At 37.4% G+C, this 21,852-nt stretch overlaps 1 protein-coding gene across 1 annotated transcript in view; it reads right to left on the bottom strand.

Moving 5' to 3' along the window:
- Positions 1-21,098, bottom strand: part of LOC107103084 (WD repeat-containing protein 70-like) — a gene marked incomplete at its 5' end in the record, with an annotated part of 29,333 nt that extends 8,235 nt beyond the window's left edge. Inside the window, 4 exons of the mRNA XM_015402603.1 lie at positions 7,257-7,395; positions 7,487-7,571; positions 7,939-8,038; positions 20,913-21,098. Of these exons, the coding sequence (XP_015258089.1) occupies positions 7,257-7,395; positions 7,487-7,571; positions 7,939-8,038; positions 20,913-21,098 (510 nt within the window). The remainder of the gene's footprint in view (positions 1-7,256; positions 7,396-7,486; positions 7,572-7,938; positions 8,039-20,912) is intronic.
- Between the last annotated feature and the right edge of the window lie 754 nt (positions 21,099-21,852).

The following is a 21,852-nucleotide window of genomic DNA, read 5'->3' as shown; positions in this document are numbered from 1 at the left end:
AAGCCTGTCTCATCCACAGAGATCCCATCCCACACAACACAGTTTAAATAGCAAACGGTCTGGCAGTTTAGCTAATCCATTTGTCCTTGACAAGTCAGAGGTCATTCATGGAGAAAGCCTTTACTCATAGGATGAATGGTCATAATGTAAGGGTTGATCACTCTATAACAACCCAGACAGGTCAGCAGGTCACAGTGTCATTGGGCTCTGCAGCCAGATGAAGGCTAATCTGCTCAATCAAATCAGTAGATACTGACTGAGAGAACCATCCAGAAAAAAAGCCTAACATTCTCAATAATAAACTAGTAGCTGGTAGCTTAAAACAATATTTTACATCATGCGCTTTTTTTCTTCAAAATATGCATACCATTTTGTCATGTTACAAACACACATTTCTATTTATTTCGTTGGGTAATATACACTTCTGTTTTTCATGAATAAAATTTATTTTTAGGCCAATTTAGGTGGCAAGTGGAATGCCAATTTAAAAAGGGACAGAGGACCTTGTAGCACGAATCCTACATACCTTTAATATGTATTTTGTAGTCAACAACAACTGTTACATACAACAAATCTGTTACATAAACTTTAGCTACTATCAGAGATTTTAGGTTCAGGTCCTATATTCCAATAGTAGTTGATCAGATCAGATTGGGACATCCCTAAAATATATGCCTACAATTGACTTTGAAAGGCTTAAAAAGAGCATGTTATAGGAACTTTAATGCATAGATGCAGAAAGCAGGTAGATTTACAGCAAAGGATCAGAGCAGCAGAAAGGCTGAATATCAATGCAGACACAAGAAAGGTGGACTCTGTTAAAAAAGCTGTGATTTCTGAAGGAGACTGGTTGGACTGGATTGGATTTAGCTGTGTTGAGGTAAAGGTTGTTGATTACTATGCTTTCCTAAATTTTCTTAAAAAACAAAAAGTATAGCATCTCAGTTTCATCAACATGAAAAAAAAGGCTGAAGTTTAAGTTATACGACAACATGTGGAAAAGCTTAAGCAGTATACCATATAATTCTTCATACAGATCTGTTGAATTGATGCAGAACGAGAACATGTATCAGCAAGTAAGAAAGCATTATGAGTCACATTATGTGAGTGCTCCACTGAAAATGTGTAATGGGTTATAAATTGGCCTGTCAGGAATGCTACACCGACAGTGGCAGTCGCTCCTATTCCAGAACAAAGCCTGAGATATGGTTACACTCCAACGGTACCATCAAACCATCCAGGTTAACAGCTCACGCAGTTTAGCCTGTAGTAATCGTAAATCCCAAATATCCAGCCAGGTACCGTAAACTCAGGCCGTTTAGGTTCCCTGAACGGTCTCTCAGACCCAAACAAATCACTCTGTCAACACTAGAACAAGATTCACAGAAACAGGACTGCAACAGCCCAGCTGACTGAGGCCCACGCCACAACTGTGTACATACAAAACACACAGACACACACACACACAAAAAAAAAGGACGGCTGCCAAATCGGTCCAGTTTAATTGTTGGACTTTTTTTTTTTTTCCCAGAAATTCGGAGAAGCCTGTTTATACTCCAAGAATCCCTGTTTACACATTGTGTCCGCAGAGTTGCATCATGGGAGAAGAAGCTTTAATCAGTCTATTCTCCAGGAGCGAGATGTCTCACCAGAATAAAACACCAAAGGACTGAACAAAGATGAATGAGTTAACAGCCACTTTCACAACATGTATGCTAATTATGAAATAAAACTGGGCAGCAGTAATGAGAGCTGACAGTAAACTGCTATCCTTGTTCAGCACTGGTTGGAGGCCAATCTAAAGCTGCAGCAGAAGGGAAAACCAAATGTTTACCCTTCTAAGCCCCATGCAGTGAGAGCTACTGTCCATAAAGGCAGAAACTGTGCAACTCAAATTCGAAACATCATAGAACGGCCGAGCTGAGCCTTTCTGTCTGCCTTACATGCTTTTTAATGCCTTTGGCAGAGGAAAGGCTCTTCTATAAAAATAAGGAGGTACGGAGTAACTCATCAAAGAAGTAAGAGCTGCACAGCAAACAGGGCTCATCTACATAAACATACATAAGTGGAGTCAATATTTAACTGTATTTGGAGGATTTGTACAGCTCATAAAGACAAATGTCTATGGGCTGAGCAGGTTTTTGTTATATCTCCATCTAAATGTTGCTTGATGTTTTTTCTGGTTCCTGAAGCTCTTACGACGGAAAAAGCTTAAGCATGTCTGATATATTTACTAAACAGGCCTGGAAGGACAGCCCAGAATCCAGGTCTGGGGTTGTATAGACTGTTTAGTTAAAAATGATTGGTGGTCTGTCCTTTCACTCGCCCGCCTGGTGAGACCCTTTATTACTGCTGCACTTAAATTCCTGGGCCCTGTGAGTGACAGTCGGCCCATGTAAACATGCAGTGAAACAGCGCTAAGATGAGGGCATGAAGGGGAAGATGATCAGAGAGGACCACCTTATATTTCTAATAAAAAGTAATACATTGATGCAGGAATCCGGGTAAGGTAATTACCTGGGTGGTCACCGTATGAAACACATTTAAAGTTAACCTTAGTGCTCCATTTTGATAGGATAAATTTGACAACCTGCATGCCTAATATATTTGTAAACAATAAGAATACAATAATCTTTCTAGGGAAGATTAAAATACTCTAATTATTAATTAATAAACAACAATCTGCAAAGTGGCTGCAAGTTTTATCATGTTGAAAGGGATAGCAAATAATTCAAAGAGGGCACATGCAAGACGGTGCAGAAACCAGGCATATCTCCCCCCTTGTTTGTTCATTGAGGTGGATTTTGTGTGGAGAGTCTGCAGAAGTTGATAACAACACAGATGTTAAACGGAAGGTATAAAATTCCTTTATGAAAAAACTGAGCTAAAGCTTGGGGAATTTCTTACACTACCAGACAGTGGAACAAGCGAAAGGGCAATGGAAAAATCACTTCCAAATGTTTACCCTCCCCTCAGCAGGGTGAAAGGGAAGACAAACGTCCACAGAGTGATGCAAGGGAGCAGAGTTGTGGCGTTCTAAATACACTCTTTGACCCACAGCGTGTGTCCTTTGTCTGGGACTTCCTAGACCAAATGTGGCTGCAAACAGACTCTGTCAAGAACATAAACCAAGAGTAACTGCTTGGTCAAAGGATTTCCATATATGCATGGAATACGGGGTTTGCAGTAAAACAACACAATGTTCTTATTATTTTGGACTGAGACAATTGGGACCACTTAACAAAAACAGAGAGTTCTTTAACCAAACGCTTTCAGAAGATCAACACCTTCTAAGAATGGACGGGAGCCCCGACTAAGAGACAATGAAAACTCAGGCTTCATTTCGAGTGGAAGTCAAACAAACAATCCTGGAACAAATTATTGCAAGACAGATTAGCTGCCTCAGCAAATGCACTTCTTCTTAGCATCTGTGTTGATGGTTGGAGCTGCTATTTTCAGTAATTTTCGTCATCAGAAGAAATAACAGGGAATGGAGTACAGTCTGTTCAGTCTAATATCGTCAGAGAACTGTGCTGGAAAAAAAAAAGTGGCTCTAACAGTAAAGGCAGATCTTTAAGCCAATGTTAAACTTTGAGTATTTTATTTGTTTTGACAGCCAGAGTGCTAAATAACTGCATCAAATATGTGGCTTTGCATGCATTTGTTTGGCGTGAATAGCATGTTAGGCTTTAAAAACTCCTTGAATTTGTTTATTCAAGTAGTCTGAGTTAATATAGAAGGCATTACCCCCAGTAAAACCTTTTTGTTTTGACTACAGAAAGATCAGAGGCAGGATGCAACAGAACACATGTTTCTATAGCAGGCAGCAGCTCAGCACTCCAGTTTAACACCTATGGTTGGCTGCCTCCATGAAATACGTTTCTCAGAAAGCAGGATTAGCTCAAAGCACACCATTTGCTACTGTGAATAGAACATACTGATTGTTACCACAGATAATTGAATCGTAGATACCAGTCAGCACGTTTAAGAGCTTCACAACTGTCCTGCCAGCAGTTTGTGGGAGAGAAATAAAGAAGGGATCACATTCCACCGTTTTCTTCAGCTCGCCTCTGGCCATTCTGCAAGATGTTCTGCCTTTTGCTTAAATTTTCCCCAAATGCTTCGAGACTTTTTTTAAATGTGAAAATGGAGTAAAATTAAATTTGCTACTAAAATACAACCAGATTCTGATATATAATTGTATAAGGATAGATATTTTGTTACAGACAAGTAAAAAAAACTGAAAGAAGAAAAAAAAAGAAACAAAAAACTATTTTTTTTTTCTTTTTTTAGGCAGAAGAACTTATGGCTTTAAAATATGTTTAGAAGGAAATGGCCGTACTACCAAATTATAGTATTTCTATGCTTTAAGCTCTTATTTGTGTGATTGGAGTTAATTATGTACAACAAATCTAGTCCTCTTGCTTATGAAAAAAGAAAAAAATCCAAACATTTTTAATAGATACATTTTTGAAGCGTGTGTCCAAAAAGGGTTAAACCATCTAAATATAATGTAGGTCTTTGCTCATTTTGTTTAGGTGTTCAGTATCAATGCTGCAAAGAAATGCTTAGACTACATCTTGTGTTATGTTTCTCAATATTTAAATGCAATGCAACTGTTGAAAACTGCGGTAACTCTGATTACGACTAATGTTGGTTTTTAAATGTCTCCATCAATCTCCTGCCTCTCAGCCTCTCAATATACACATCAGATGTACTATCATTATTAATATCATAATTTACTGATATGCGCAACATGAATGCCCAACATTCTTTTTATAATTTCTAACCAAATATTGGATCCATGCAGTCATTTGTGATTTTGGTTTTGCACACACAGACTTCTAAAACAAGTGTGATTTGATGCATCGTTCTTTTCCTTTTCCAGCTTTTATTGTCATTACACTGTCATAAGTAAAGACAGCAAAGACTTATGATATTGTCATTGTCATAAGTAAAGAAAACAAAATTAACTCTGCATTTAAGCCATCCCATTGGGGAGCAGCGGGCTGCCATTGTGCGGCACCCGGGGAGCAGTGAGGGGCTTAAGGGTCTTTGCCTTAACCATTAAGTTGTAATAATCTTTGCATTTACCAATCACCTGCTGGATAACAGCTTTGGTGCCTTGAACAATGAGAACCAATTTGATCTTGTGTGAAAGAGGAGTATCACAATTAGCCAAATTTGTATTTTCCAAATGCTTTTTTGAGGATAAGCCACAGCGTCACCATGTGTCCAACGTTCACATATTATTACAACCTGCAATCACTTTAACCCACACTGCTCCACCTGAACAATACATTGATCATCACCCTTTTGTGAAAACCGATTCATTTTCAAGCCGCCTTTTTATTCACAGAAATCTTCTTGGGTAAAATTGTGAGTAAGCGAACTCATTTCAAAAGCAGGCCCACACATGGACTGCAGTGGGAAACTTCCTTGTTGGCAAAACACAGGACTCATGGTAGCACTCAACTTTACTACACAAGTGATTCTCCAGATGTCCCAACAATAGGAAGGATGATTCCTCAGAGAAAGCCCAGTCCCCTGCTGTCTGTCCTCGCACTTCCTGCAAATTTCAGTCAAGATTTTCTTTTGAGAGGTGGGTAACAACTACTTTCCTTTTAGGAACAACATCCATTTAGCATTAGCTCCCATGTTTGTTCTTTTACTAGAGCAATATTTTAAAGTTACTCTTCTGCTTACAAGTCTGTAGCTCAAATGTTTTACCTCTCTTTGAGTCTAGATGTACTCAATTCTGTCTGCTGCCAGCCTAAGAGAACTTTTACCAGAAGCAACACTAACCCCCAATTAGCTTTTCTATACACCAGATTCATATGAAATATTCGGAGCTTCTGTCTTACATGAGAGGCCATTTGAGCTGTTTAGACCGTTATGCTGATTTCAGATCAACTTTTTCAGAAGCTTCTCCCGAGCATATAACTATTTAATAAAATATATACAATAAAATTCAATTAGATAATTATTTTTGTTCCAGGTTCAATATTCAATGATAAGAGATTCAGAAACTCAAAATGTTTTTCAAGCCAATGACACTCTCTGCAACCCATCAACATGCAACTCACGATTCTGCTCTATAAACTGAAACAATGTGAGAAAAGTTTTAAAAAATCTAACATTTGTGTAACTGCAATATCTTTTGGGTTATGACTGTACAGAGTTAGCCATCATATTCCAAGGGTAGCTTTTACACAACAGCAAGCTACAAAGGTTTATAGAGGCTGGTGACAAAGCAACATGACAAGTCGTCTTCTACCAATCACCAACTACAGAAAATCGAAAGATAAATAATAACTTCAATCATAGTAATTGCAATTTCCTTACAGCTGATTGCAGGTTCTTTACTTGTTAATGTCTTATACTTCTACAGACCTCTTAGATCTTTTTACGCTCAAATACCAAAGACAAATGCTCTGAATATATTTCTGTCAGATATGTGTACAGAGACAACAGTCTATGTACTTTTAGTAAAAACCAGAAACTGGTAATAAAGAGGGAAACACAGAGGGAAACACAGAAGGAAAGAAGGTTAAACTGGAGGAAAAGGAGGAAAGGACAGAGAGGAGAGATGAGGAGGGAAGAAGGATACAATGAAGGAAAAAAGATCAAACTTAGGGAATGATGAAAGTAAAGGAAAGTGAAAGTAAAGAAGGGAAATAAAATGGAGGAAGTAAGGACACAAGTAAGGAATAATGGAATGTACAAGGAAGAAATAGGAGAAGGAAGGAAGGAAGGAAGGAAGGAAGGAAGGAAGGAAGGAAGGAAGGAAGGAAGGAAGGAAGGAAGGAAGGAAGGAAGGAAGCAAGGAAGGAAGGAAGCAAGGAAGGAAGGAATTATTTTCATACCCTTTTCATTTTCTCTGTACTTATTCACACCTGGAGTCAAATTTCAGACTTTTTCAGACTCTACAGGAAGCATGTTAGTACTAGTCCAATGAAACATCAGCCCTGACTAATAAAATTATAGCCAAACATAATTACAAGAGATCTTTAAGTTGATTTTCAAAGGTCTTTAAATACTTTCAGTGCCATTCAGACCAGAATAAAACTTGTTAAAATTGTGGAGAAAGGGTCATAATATCCCTTAAAGCTAAACCCTGATACTAATCCTGGTGACTTTATTTCAGAACATGTCAATCAAGATTAGCTTATTTCTCTTCTTGCTTAATTTTCTTTGCAACCAGGCAAAGCAGGATAAAAACCTCTGACGCGAGTGACAGTAGCTGCAGAACTTACTGCGTTGGTGACTTCAATTTCATAGACCTTCTGAAAAGAAGCTCTGTCAAAGAAAACCAGCTTTCCATTTCCCTCCTCCTTCTTCACGGAGGTCCCTGTCACAACAAGTCTGTCATCAGGGCTGAAACAGCAATCCGTCCTGGAAGGCAAAATGACACAAAGATATTTATAAATCATAGCAAGAATTAAAAACAAGTAGTCTATAAAAAATTAAAACTGAGATGTCTCACATGGAGAAGTAGTTGGTCAGTCTGTTTGCTTCATTCACAGGCTTTCTAAAGTTACGTATATCCCAGATCTTTAGTGTGTCATCACCTGAAAATAAAAAAAAAACATCAAAGGAATTAGTTATTATGGGAGTGTCACAGATATATAGTTATTCCTTATTCATATTGCATAATCACATTGAAAGACATACTCCACTTTCCTTGGAACTCCTTGTTGCTTTTTATTTTGTTTATATTTGTATTAGCAACCTCTTAATGAGAATATAAACTAAACATCTAAGTTGTTTAATGTTTATTTAGAGGGTCAATGTTTATTTGTGTACTAAGGAAGGAAAAATCATTTAATTTGCCTCCAATCCATTGTTTTTACGAATTAGTAATTGCAGATAAAACCTGGATGTTCTGATTCCAGAGTGTGCAGCTTCAAAATGCACCCATGCCAGTCTTTTTCTTACCTCCACGGGAAGCAAGGGTGACGCCATCGTATGAAAAGCAAAGGCTGGAGGTGTCTGATCCTGGAGTGTGGGCTTGCCGACAGTGGAACTTTGTGTGAACCTAAGTTTAAAAAAAAAAAATATATATATATTTTATTCACATTGTTTATTACTTGTAATAATGGTTTTTGTAATGAGTCAGTAGTAATGGTTCCGACACAGCTCCTTTGTAAATGTGTGTTAAAGAGAAACCATTTTTACAATCTCTTATTATAGGAAACAGCCTGCCCTCTGATTTAATAGTAGATGTTTAGGTTTGTCACTACAGTAACAGAAAACCGTTTCCTCCCTCTGCGTCTTCAAAACAACACATGGTTTTCATCACTATCATGAACAGCAAACTATACATCCATGAAGCCCACCATAACCTATGAAACACAAGCAGGTTAACACACTGTAGCAACGCCACAGACATTTACCTTGGCAAACTCCATCCTTCCTGCCTAACAGATGGTATTTGGAGGTTGATTTTTTTGTTTTTTACATGAAATTCAATTATACTGTTTTACAGAGAGCAGTTTACTGACCAATAACTCACAACAGACATATTTTGACTGCAAATGCAGCATTGCCTGCAAAACTCTACTGGGGGGTTATGATTTAAAAAGCCCTTTTTTAAACAATTTACAAATGTTTTGTCACAAATGTCAACAAATACATCAGTTATAAATAAACAAAAACAGAATTGTTACGATGCATTGACTAAAATACAGAAATGTATTTGAAAAGATGGGTCTTTAAAGCAGATATAAAACATTGTCAAATTGTCACTGCAAAATGACACTCTTTCACAGTCGTATAACACTCAATTTATCCATACATTGTCTGCTGCCTATCTGAGGCAAGTGGTCTAGAAGGGAAACCATCTCGTTCCACTCTCCAGCCCATTTAGGGGGACCCCCCAAAAGCAAGGAGTTACACATATTTCCTCCCTATACAATTTCATGCCCAAAACAAGTCAAGAATGAAACAGACAAAAACTGCAAAGGCATAAAAAGATTAGGGACAGAAGACTGCCAACTAAGTTGTAAACCACGCAGGTATTGTTCGCTTCTTCTTAATTTATTTACATCCTAGGTACTAATTATTATACATAGAGGGGAATAAAATTCATCACCATACAATGAAACAAAGTTGTTTTTATCTGAACTGGAGGAAACTGATGCGATAGTATCTTCGCTGAAGTTTTTCATATAGGACGAAAGCAGCAGTGGTTAATTATTTAAAAAATAAATAAATAAATAGAAACATCAGCATGACTCATTGGTCAAGAAGCTCCTGAACTGCTTGCATTCAGTCTCCATGTTAACTAACTGTAGCAATAACCCAAAAACAAAAAAACACTGGTAGGATTCACTATTTCCATTAAATAGAAGAAAAAGCAGCATCACCAATTAGTTGCCTAGACCAAAGGATGTTTAATCCCAAGTTGTTGCTATGGAGATGGCCAATGCATCTCATTACTTGGTCATGGTGCAGGCAGTATATTTACTTCCAGCTATAAGTAAGCAGTTCTTTCACTCAACATAACCACTATTTGGAAAAACTGAATAGCTTCTATTGCCAAGTACAGCAGATACCATGCACCCTTGCTTGGTCAGCTGACGTCCATGCAGCCTCTCCTCCATTACAAGTAGGGCTGCAACTAATGATTATTTAGCAAATTGATTAATCTGTCGATTTTTTTTTCTTCGATAAATCGATTGATAATCGGATAGCAAAAGGTTCCTTAAAGAAGACTTTTTACTAAATTAAACCAGGTCAAACTAAAACTTTTCCAGTTCTGCATAGAGCATATTGACAAACAAAATGTGTTTTAAATCTAAAATGTTTACATATTTTCTTTTTTACAATTTTGGTCTAACTGCTGCTCAAGGTGGGTCGCTCTGTGAGCTAAAGACACGTTAGAGTCTCTACACTCCATTTAACGACTAATCGATTACTAAATTAGTTGACAATTATTTCAGTAATCGATTGATCATTACTAATCTCATTGTTTCAGCCCTTATTACAAGCTTCCTATAATCTTTAAAATCTTATCAAAGCGTATCCTAATATTATGGATAACAGAAAAAACTTTTCCTGTTGAGAACATCTACATAGACCCTTCTTTAAAATGGATATTTAAACATCAAAAAGAGAAGTTGTCTTCTTTTACTTAAGCAGAAAAATGTTATGGCTTCAATTAAAAAGTTTTGTAATACAATTGCACAGCTGGACAGTTTAGAAAAGTTATACTATAGTCATACTTTTGAAAGTAAAGCAGGTTTAGAACAAAATAAAGAGCTGAGACAAGAAGGAAGATTTATTTGTAGATGTTCAAAATGAATTACTTTCAGCAATATTCAATAATTTTCAATATTCAATAATCAATAATATTAAAATTCTGATTATTATCTATCCTCTTTTTTGGGACTATTTAAATACTGGTTAAAGCACTATACTGACATATGAGGAAAAAACAAAACAAAAACCTCCAACTGAAGAAAAAAAATTGAATCTTTTTGTCTTTTTCACATTAAATTAGCAGCCAAATGAATACAGTATTTAAAATCTGATTATTTTTACTCTGAGGCAGTAGTTCTCAACCCTAGTCCTTAAAGTTCATTGTCCTTTATATTTTAATCCATTTCTGCTCATGCACACCTGATTCAAACTGTTTCAGTATTTCCTCAAGATTGAAAGTGCACCAGAAGTAGGGGTGTAAATCACACCCATCATGGCGATTCGATTCAGTATCGATTTCCTAACCTAAGGATTCGATTATTTTCGATACTTAAGAATACACCACGATACAATTCGATTTGATTAATTTTTTTTTTTTACCTTACATGTTTCAAATTTCAAATTTGAAATAAATCAACGTCCCCGCCCCCTCTGCAGACGCTCAGCTGCACCTCTCCCAAATTGTAGCTGACCGCAGACAGTGTCGCAGACAGGAGGCCTGCTTGTTTTGTTTTTATGACCAAAATTGCGGAAAACAACTTGTGAAGTTTGAGCGCTAGAAGAGCGAGGTGCACAAGAACGCTGGGACTCTTTTTCCACCTGGATCTCCGCTCTTTTTGGCGCTCATGTCCCTCCGTCATCGGACTAAACTCGCCCCCACTTCCTAACTGCCTCGGCCGTATCTAGACCCACAGTGTGTAGCACAGACCAAGCTTCAATATTGAGTATAAATCAAAAATGTCTGTCAAGCTCACTGCAACAAACTGCTGTAAGAGTATAACCAGGAAGCGAGGTAGGAGGGCAAAATAGGTTTAGCGCCACCGCAGCAGAGGGGGGGAAGAATTACGTCCAGGGTCAAATGGATACAAATAGACCGGAGGGGGAAAAAAACGCATGAATCGATACTCTTGCGGACGTATCGATGCATCGGATCGTCGGCTGTTAGATCGATGCATCGATACAAAACGATTTATTATTTGTTTATGGCCCATTTATTTAGCTGCATAAAGCATGTAGGACCCGTGGGTCCTGAGGACCAGGATTGAGAACCATACAGTAGCTCTAAAGACTTCCAGGCACTTCAATGTTTCCAGACAGTCTTCAAAAACTCCTTTAACATCTCAGGTTATCTAATGTACAGCAAGTACAACCAAAGATGCTTTAACTTTAAAATGTATAACAACAAGTGTACTCTTTCTTCCCTTCCAGTCCATTAGTGAGTTAACCTGTAACAGAACTGCAGCTGCTTTGGGACTCAGTCACCCCAATATTAACCACCCAGTGTCTTTGGCCTTACCTGGCCTGAATACAGCCAAATTCCAGTGAAATCGATCATTACTAGACGACGGTGAAGCAATAAGCAAGAAAAGTACGCTTTTCTAATGCTCAGACAAACATAACCTTGGTTTATACGGCTACATTGCCATTAATTCCAAGCGGAACGCAAATAAATCATTGAAAAGGGAATTGCAGCACTGGAGAAGGAATTCGAAGTGAGCACATAGTGTGGAAGGCAGATAAGGCAGAGAAATAGAGAGAACTTTGCAGGAGTGAGCAGAGCTGGAGCTGAGTGAGTGATGTGCCCTCATGATAACAGAAAGAAAGGAGGCCATACTTCACCTCCAAAGTAAGTGAAGGGAAGTTATTAACTTGCTTGAGACAGATAACAGTGTTACCTTGGCCTCTAGATAAGTTGAATTACACTTTTTGAGGCATGGTCTCTCCTGGGCTTAATGGTCATTTTACTCAAAGATTAGTTCTGACTCAATCCTTTTATTCTCTTTTGTCTTTAAATACCTCTTCAGTATCTTTTTCGCTGAACTAAAATTAACTAAGTTGCAAAATAAAAGTCAGAAAGCCAATTTAATTCAGAAACTGCTATTTCTAATCTAATGTGGGCCAACTTTATAAGTAGAAGCTAAGGTGAAATGTTAATAAGTGTGGCCACGGTGGCCCACATCCAATACTAATACTTAGTGTATTTCAGCCATGCTGTGCAAATTCACTATAGGAAAAGGGGCCGTATCTCTGTAAGCCACAGATGTGCTGATTGTAGAAGTTGCTAACACTTGCGGTATTGTAGCAATGAAGCAGATTTAGGTTGCCATCTATGGCTTGTAGTGAGAGAAAGAATCACAGGCTGGAATAACACCAAAAAAATACTCTGTGATGAGATAGTGATGAGATCTGCTTTCGAGGACACCAGAAACAACTGTCCACATGTTTGTTTTTCCATAATTTCTTTCTCTAGATAAAACCTGCTCCAACTCAACTCCTCAGTAAAACCACAGTTTTCACATGTCCGCTAAAAAAGGAAAGTTTGGAGCTCTTGTTTGGCTAAGGATGAATCATCCCAAATTTTCCCCTTATTTGTAATATAAACATATCAAGTGTCAGTGCATGCTGTGTTTGTTTTGAAGTTGTTTAAAAATGAGAGCTTTATCTTCTTCTAACAGCACACTGCAGAAACAAGGATACAGAGCTTTGAAAAAGTATTCACACCCGTATAATGTTTTTATAATAAAATATAATTTAGAATATTTTTAGACCAGATCTACAAACGTCAACATATTGTATTAGAATTTGATAGATAAATAGTGGTGATAGTATCATAGTGTGGGATCAATTTGTTCAAAATTAGAAAATAATGGCAAACCTGGAGGAAAATAATCTCAGATCCAACAGAAGACTTGACTCTGAGGTGAAACTTAAGTCCCCCCCCCAAAAAAAAAAGACATATCCAATGAAAATAATTATGTGTAAAGACTTGAGTTAATGTTCACAGATGTTCTTCATTGAATATTACAAAGTATGACTTATTTGTAAAATAAATATAGGCACATGGTTGTAGTCACTAAATGTGAGAGCCTCTGAACTCTTGCTCTAATAGCAGCTATGTTAACGGTAACCGGTAAAAGATCAAACTAAAAAGTCACCTCTTCAACCTTCATTTTTTGACTCCAGCTATGTTTTGTTGGTCAATCACATGAAAAAATCCCAAAGAAATGCTTAAAATGTGAAAAAGGTCAAGAGTGTGTACGGCTTTACCCAACGCTAAATTTTTGCACAAAACCAAAATAAATATCATTAACATTTTCCACAGCGAGAGATCTTAAATATCTGATGGAGCACAGTATTGGTCTCCTTCCTCTGCAGGCTGAGAGAAGAATCTCAAATCACAGTATCCAACCTCAATGATATAAACACTGAATTAATCTAGATTTTCATATGTTTACAACTGAACACCTAAAAGAAAGTGGTTCCCTCAGTGCAGCTAGTTTACATCTCACTCTGACTTCATCACTCTGCGGGGATCAAACCGCCAAACCACAGCACTAACAGCTGTTATGATGTTTCAAGGTAATCATCGAGTTGTGGCGGTGAGTGTTTGGGAATCACGCTGCAGAGGGAGGCATGATAATCTAAAACATTTGCCTTGCTATTGGAACATATTCTACTATGTGTCAGTCAAGAGCAATAGTCAGAAGACATATAAAGCATTTAGGAATCGTCTGCTTTAATGCTAGTTAATGACTATGTTTAATATGTTTGATGGGGAGTTGACACAGATTTAAGAAGAAAAATAATTTATAGCTTCTCTGAGAAAGTATCCCTTTAAGGAAAGCCTACTTTAAAGGAATATATTCAGATATTTTGTCTCCTGCTGTCTGAAATAGGTAAAGATCTGCCAGTAAAACACACAAAAGTAAGCGTCTAAAATAAAGGTTTTTCTGTTATGATAACCTGGCTACTATAGCCAAGAAGAACAAATGCCATGTGAACACATGATTTTGTAACAAATTCAAATAGTCCTGCAGACTTGAAAAATTAGACAAGCAAACTCAAAAGTTAGGCTAACAATCAGAAAAATTAGCCTAGCAAGAGGGGATCTGTTGCTGCTCTGCACAGCATTAAAACAACACGCAAAACACTAGCAAAGGGAAACATGCTGCATGCAGCAGAAACAAGTTCAGAAAAGCTGCAATCAGAAAACAGAGATCAGTAAAGTGGGGACATGTTGCTAACACAAAAGCTGTGTAAAAAAAAAAAAGAAAAATGTACAAACTAGCTCTGCATAATCAAAGTGCTTTTGACCACTAGGGGGAGATAATCATGAACTCATATATGACCAAAACATAAATGTTAAAACAAATTAATTTCCATGGGCCAGGCCCTTTACATTGGACCCCATCCAGAGGAAATCTGTGGGGCTTTTAGTTTTCTTTTTATCTTTGTTTTTTTATCTTTGGGTTAATATTTAATATCTATTAGCTTCCCATTATGCCTTTTGTAAGGGTCCAATATCGCCCCCCTCTAGTGGTCCAGAGCACTTTGATTATGCCGTGCTAGTTTGCAACTTTTCCTATTTTTCCTAACTTTCTTTGCATGTTTTTTCTTTTCCGTTTGGCTATTAGTCTCATTTTTTATTTGAGTGTTTGTCTAATTTTTTAGTTGAAGGACGCTTTGGATTTGCATGACCTTTTAAATTTACAGTAAAATCATGCATTTATGATTGCACCTCTTAGGAACTGCACCTGACAAAGCAAATAGCACCAATCTCTGACAACAATTTAAAAACAAGGTTCTACAGAGTCTGTCTGTACCTGTTTTATTCTCTCTAAGAATTGAGAGAATAAAGGAAAAAGAAGTGGAAAAACTTTTCCTCCAAACCTTTTTAATAAAGTACCTTTAATCGATGAATTAAACGTAAATTAGTTATCACCAGTTCGAGCCATTTAAGCTGGAGTTTAATTTAGCCATCCATCAGTATGGAGCAAACATTTGGAGCACATTTATGAAAAATCTTCATGCAAATATTGTTTAGCCCTTATGCTTTATGATTTAAAAGAGATTTAGGTTGATAGGAATCGATTAAAAACTCTTTTCTTCTTCTTACAGATAACAATTGAAGAGTTTTGGGCTGGTCAAGCTATGGTCCTGATAGAAAATCTACAAATATGCCTAAAGATTAGGACATTGACGTATAAGCAGGCCTACCATCCTCAAAGATTTGGAGCTTTTTGTCAAAGATAAAGAATCAAAATAGCAGCAGAGAGAGATAAGAGTCAGACGTAATGGGAGAGGATTTGTTTCTGCACTGCAAATAGACGATTCCATTGACTATTAACAAAGTCTACATATTTTTCTACAGACCATATTTTATCAAATTTAAAGCAAAATGGATACTTTGTTTTTTCTCCCCATAAAAATGGTGCTCTTTTCCATTTTTGCATTATCTGTTGAGAAAAGGTTGTGTTTTTTTTTAAATAAAAAACAAAAGTCTTGGCTGGATGAAAGTAACTGTTAATCTTGTTTTATGTCTTTTTACTTAAACATAAAGGCTGCTATGGCCATTTTAAATAACCGGACCTGTTAGTTGGTGTTAGTTGTTCAAACATCAAACAACAAACCAAAATAGTTACTTTAGGAAAAACTTGGTTTTAATACTAGTCAGACTAACTACTATCACTAGTTTCAAAATAGCCCTTTTCTACCATATGGCAAACAAGCCAAATTAGCATAGGGCTGTTTAAATATTTGTGGAAAATAAAGATGCGCAAATGTTTGCATTGTATAGGCCTTTTCCAACTACATGTTTTGGAATGTTGGTTGTTTTATAAGTATTTTTAATTTTCATTCAGTTCACCTCTAATCAGAGCCTTTTGGAAGAGCTAAGGTCTAACTATTAGCACTGGGGTAGAACAAGCCTTTTCTAAGGCAGCTCTGAGACTTTGGAATAATCTCCAAGCTTACTCCATTTTACTCGTTGTAAAGCCCTTCATTTCAGCCTGATGGATAAGGCCACAATACATTATATACATAATTACATTATACATTAGAAATGTATAACTGTCATTACTAAATCTCACTTATCTGGAATGTTATGTAGGAAATACCTATGAGGATCTTCTCAGGGGGCTAAGCTACCTTATGGAGATTACCACTGAAAATCAGCCTTGACACACGAAGAAAACACTTGCACAGACCAAGGTATTCCTACTATCTCGTTTGTAGTCTCGCTTTGAAGTCGGGAAACATGAAAGTTCACAGCTGACATCATAGCATTCCTTAAGTCTCTGTGGTAATGTTTTTGGATGGGGGACAAGTCTCTCAGAGTGCTCATAAACCTAGCAACCTGAATGTGAGCTCATAATTGTGGTCAGGGGATGGACATGCAATCACTCTCTGCTGCAGTCCACTGGAAGCGACCTGTCTGACTCCCATCACTGGATCAATCAGCTCATACCATGGTGGAAGAACACCATGTCATCCCCAATAGCTTCTCTTCAACCTGAGCCACAGATCAAGGTCAGGTATGTAATTGATCATGATTGACCTGCTTGCATATTCTGTGCATGAGTAATAGTAGCAATATAACAGGAGATAGGCCTCATTTAACTGGAGGAGGGAGCAGCAATAAAAGCACTGGAAGGTCAACTCCTTTATAGGGTTTTGGCTGAATTTGAGTCAGCGGCGCAAGTTGCTGATTAGAGCAGAGGGTAGCAAGAAAAGTTCTCTAGCCATTGGAACAAGACAGGCTCCAGTGGTCAGGAGAGAGAGATGGCTATTGTAAGCTGCTATGGGACGCAGGGTAAATATTTAGCCTGGAGAAGGAGGGGTAATAAATTCTGAAAGCTTTAACCCAATCATTTGAGGCATGCTGCTTTGTGCAGCACAGAGGTGGGATGATGGGAGGCTGGGGAAGAGGTGGGAGTCTTTATGAAGAACCAGGAAGCACACACTCATACCAGGAAAAAGAACCAGTTAGAGAGAGAAAGGAAACAAATTAAGCTAAAGTCGCTGTGTCTTTTGAGGATGAAGTTGGCCGTTGAAGCAATTATCATGTAGCCTACTTCCCATTTGACTTAATCTGGATAAGCCCTTCTTTCCAATCAAGCTGTTCCAACTCACTAACCACAGCTTGATTGTTGCCATCTCAATCCTCACAGGATGTGACCGAATTATTCAACTTTGTTCACATACTGCACAGGGTTTGACAAATTACAAATATAGAAAGAAGCAGCCAAAAAAACAAAACAACTATCTTGTAGAAACCAGCTGAGGGGTCTGCACTTCAGCACATGTGGCCCTTTATACCCTTGACAGTGGCTTGTAATAAGAAAGAATAAATATATGACCATAAGAAAATAAAGGCATTAGAATATGGTGGTTTTACACCACTCTGTTTTAAGGTTAAGAGTTTATTTTCATTTTCCTGGCATTGTTTAATAGGCGTTTTTTTTTTCTTTTCTTTTTTTTTTCAGATAAAGTATTCATATTTCTATTGTTTTAAGCCTTAAAACAAAATCTAAAACATTTTTAAACTAAGAGTAAAGCAGCTTTTGCATTTCCAAAATGGAGCACTACCTAATTGCACTATGTAAGTTTTAGAAAATTACCTTAAAGCAGCGAGAGATAATGTTTGTCGCCCTCTGACATTTTCTTTTTTGAGTTGGACAACTTTTTTATTTAATTATATAAATTCCACTACTATCCCCTCTATGTTTACTATGTGAATACTGTTCTTATTTTTCAATATAATGTATTGTTTCCATGAAGCTGTTAAAAATGGAACATATTACTACACTGGATTTGAAGCATTAACAAATTGTGAGCATATCAACTTAATCTTTCCAAGAGAAAATACAATTTTCTCTTATTAAATTATTTAAATACAATGACTCAAAACACGAAGAAAACTCTCACAGGAAACAGCAGCTTGAAGTATTCCTTAGCTGACCAAGCATTAACCCACAGGCTTATATATAGCCATATTGGTGAAACGTGGAGGTGGTGCATTCTCAAGCCTGAAATAGAATTCCTTTTATCCCCTGTGAAGATCTAAGAAATTAACTAAAAGTAAAGCCTGCAAGACAAATGACGGTTAAGCTTCCTCAAAGCCAAAATCAACTCATACCTAAACAATGATAATCGTGAAGAAAAGTAATGCACGCTTTGATCAGATAATTGTCTAATTAACTAATTGTGGAAAATGTGCTGATGGAAACTGTAATCAGGCCTCCCAGCAGTTTTTACGCAACCCAAGTCGGCCATGAAAAGGCAGTTGTTACGTTTACGTCATGGGCTATTTTAAGTCATACTAATAGTATAACACATCCTACAGATGTTAGAAAGAATAGGAATTTTGCTGGGAAACAGAATTCTCATTTAAAACTTGCCTAGAAAAAAAAGTTGCTGATTTTAAACTGCAATACGTGTTCCTTAGAGTGCCTTATTTAACATCTCCAGATTACACAAAAAATTCAGCGCTACATGAATTTGCAGCACTTCAGTGCCACTTCGGTCTGGGTAGTGACCGGACCATAGGTTTTCTGCATCGTCACCACAATGCCTACAACGAATTTGTCACTCAGTTCTGCACTTCAATTCTAGATGTTCAGGATTATGCAAAGTTTGTTCAACAACTGATGTCCTAGATGGAAACTGTAGTCACCTTTCCCTTTGGAGGCAATGCATTAATGAAGATTTCCTGTGCTTTTTTGAGAAAAAGTGAGACGTATAAAGCAATGCATAATTGTGTTGCCGCAAATTGATAGAAATTTTCCCAGACTCAGGTTTTTGCTCCACTATAAACACCAGACAGCACCCACCAAAAGTCAAAATAACCATGACAATGGTGCCATCAAGCTATAACAGTGAGCGTTGTAAGGACACCTTAGAGACATTGTTTATAGCAAATAAAAAACTCATTGAATGACATTAGCAACTTCCTAAAGAACCCACTTGGTTCCTTTGTGCCGCTCTATGACTATCTAAACAACATAATGTCCCATCCATCATCATCTACCAGCAGGTCAGCAGGATCTGAGTAGACGTGGTGAAGTCTTCCAAAAGAGCCAAGCCTGCCATCCTTGCACAATTACTCAAGCCTTTACTCAGCTATTTATTGCCACCATTGTCTGCACCAGTGGCGACTGGCCAATGGAGGGCGCAAGGGCGCTGCCCCAATCTCCAAATGAACTTGATCAAAACATAAAAAAATTAAGCAATAAAATTTAATTATTTCGAAATATATAGAATTTTTTTTTTTTGATGTGCAAGATAAATATATGATCTTTAATGACAAGTGAAGCTGTTCATCAGTTTGGTGACGTATTTCCGCCCTGGGGCGCAATAATCTTTGCCTATAGACTCTTGCTAAAAGTTGTACATGCACCGTAGCTCCTCTTTAATGCTAAAGATAGGAATATCCTGGGGCGCAGCTCTCCTGAGCTCATAGCTGAAAGCAACTTTATTTACACACTGCCTACCATCACAGCTCTGACGTCACAGTCGTCTGTTATAAACTGCAGCTGATTGGCAAGTTTATATAATTAATGAGGAAAAAGGCTTGGCTAACTGTATGCAGCGGGGCTAACGCTTTATTCTGCTTTTCCTGCCTCCTTTTCCAAAAGCCAGCAACTGACCCAGCATGGATTAAGACAGGTAGGACTGATTTAAAGCACTTTTCAGAAAATTTTATCTTTTTTTTTTATTTTTTGTTTTTTTGGCATTTATGTAAATATACTGGTGTGATAACTTAGTATACATTTGAATGGTTTCTGGTATAAGTCTATTTTGATGTTATACTTGCCACCATCGGTCTGCACCTTGCTACCCTGGTTAATCCTCACATCTGACTTGTTTGAACGTAATCTGCTGATTCACCACCTCTTTTCTGTTAGAATTAAAGTGGATTAACAGCTAGCATCCGAATGAGGATGTTTCCATCATTTCTGTAGCTGTGCAATGGTGCTGTATGAGGCTATATGCAATTCAGTTTTATCGTTCAGGTTTAAATACTAGAAAATTAAAACCTATGGTAAACAAAGCAAAGCAAAATCTCATTTTATTGGATTACTTTAAGTACTTTGAAGCTTGCAAATAAGCTTGACTGAAAAAGTTAGCTCAACTGCACCAAACTCTTTCTGCAGGTGAAATGCACACTTTCCCTGAACGTTTGTCTTTATACATCCAGAGTTGTGCGTAACGCATAGTACTGCAGATTTTTCAAGCATAGATACTATTCTGTTTACCATCTGTAACCAAATCAATAAACAGATACAGTAAAGATGATTTTCACTTATTTGGTAAATCATGATTCCTGTCACCTGTATCTCCAACACTGTTGTCATAGTGGTACCCAAAGGGGGATGGGACAGCTGTGTTCAAACCCTTTTATGTTTAATATGACAAAATGACCCCTTGGTGGTGCTAGCTACACAAAGAAAGTCTACTCTCCCTGGATTTTAATTAACAGTTATCTTACCGTTTAGGTAAAGTCATAAATAAGAGCCATAGAGGTCCAGCTTAGGAGGGTTTCAAGATGTTGAGAACACTCAGAGTTAAACTGAGTCCTTGACAGTTATAGAGTTAAAGGTGGTTATACTGAATTATTCATAGCTTGTGTTTGGTTAACCTCTTTGGCATATGACTGGATTATCAATCTCTGACAAGTTGTGGTGTTTTTGATGACTTTCAACACTTACGCTCATGTTTCGATCCCAGATCTGGATGGTGCCATCTTGGCAACCTGCTGCAATGAGCTTCCCGTCGCGGCTGTAAGTGCAGCAGGTGGGGACGACCTTCTTCCCCTGCTGGGAGCGAGGTTTGAACACCGACTTGTGCTTCTTTTCTGAGTTCACGTCCCAAGTGCGTACAGTGCTGAAAGCAGAAACAAACGGTTATACTTAAAAATATATATTTGTTTAGGCTCAGGATGTGCTTGATTATAGAGCCTCTTGTCTTTACCTTAAAAATAAAATGAATAAACACGGCTTGCAAAACAGCATAACTGCCATGACAAACATGTTTATAGGTCCTGTAAAATCTGAATAACCTATATTTTTTATTTTAGTCCAAAATGTTTTATAGGAACCACTAATGGCTGCAGACTTATAAATAAAAGTTTAAAAATTTAAATAGACACAATTAGAGCAGTACCAGTACCAAATATTTATCTAAATACTCCATGCTTTCCATAAAAGTACAAAAATCTATTTTTGAGCAACAGCTAAAGGTCGTTCCAAGAAAGCTAAGGAGGAAGATGTTTCTGCATTGCTAAACATTTCACCTTTAACCTTTGAGCCATAACCTTTGGTTAGAATAATTTGCTTTTCACGCCAGCATACAACCCACGTTTATTTCTATTCTAAAGTTTATTTCTATTATTTTGCATTTGCAGAAATAAATGCAGCACATCTCGGAATCACTTGGTAAAGGTGTGCAAAAGACCTTAAAAGAATCTATTTGTTATTGCAGTCGGTAGCATTCGAACTTTGAACTCCAGGAAAAACCGTAACTCATAGTTCAACAAAATATTTAGAGCCACAGTTTGCCACAGCCAACTAGTTCTGTAAAATAAGCTTCACTGAAGCTTTTTTTTTTAAATGTATGCTATACTTAAGCTGTTGATATTAATAGAAAACT

Source organism: Cyprinodon variegatus, unplaced genomic scaffold, assembly GCF_000732505.1.
Source record: "Cyprinodon variegatus isolate N-32 unplaced genomic scaffold, C_variegatus-1.0 Scaffold1375, whole genome shotgun sequence".
NCBI classification, from domain to species: domain Eukaryota; kingdom Metazoa; phylum Chordata; class Actinopteri; order Cyprinodontiformes; family Cyprinodontidae; genus Cyprinodon; species Cyprinodon variegatus.
The sequence above is the reverse complement of the archived record's forward strand: the minus strand, read 5'-3'. Positions and strand labels throughout refer to the sequence as shown.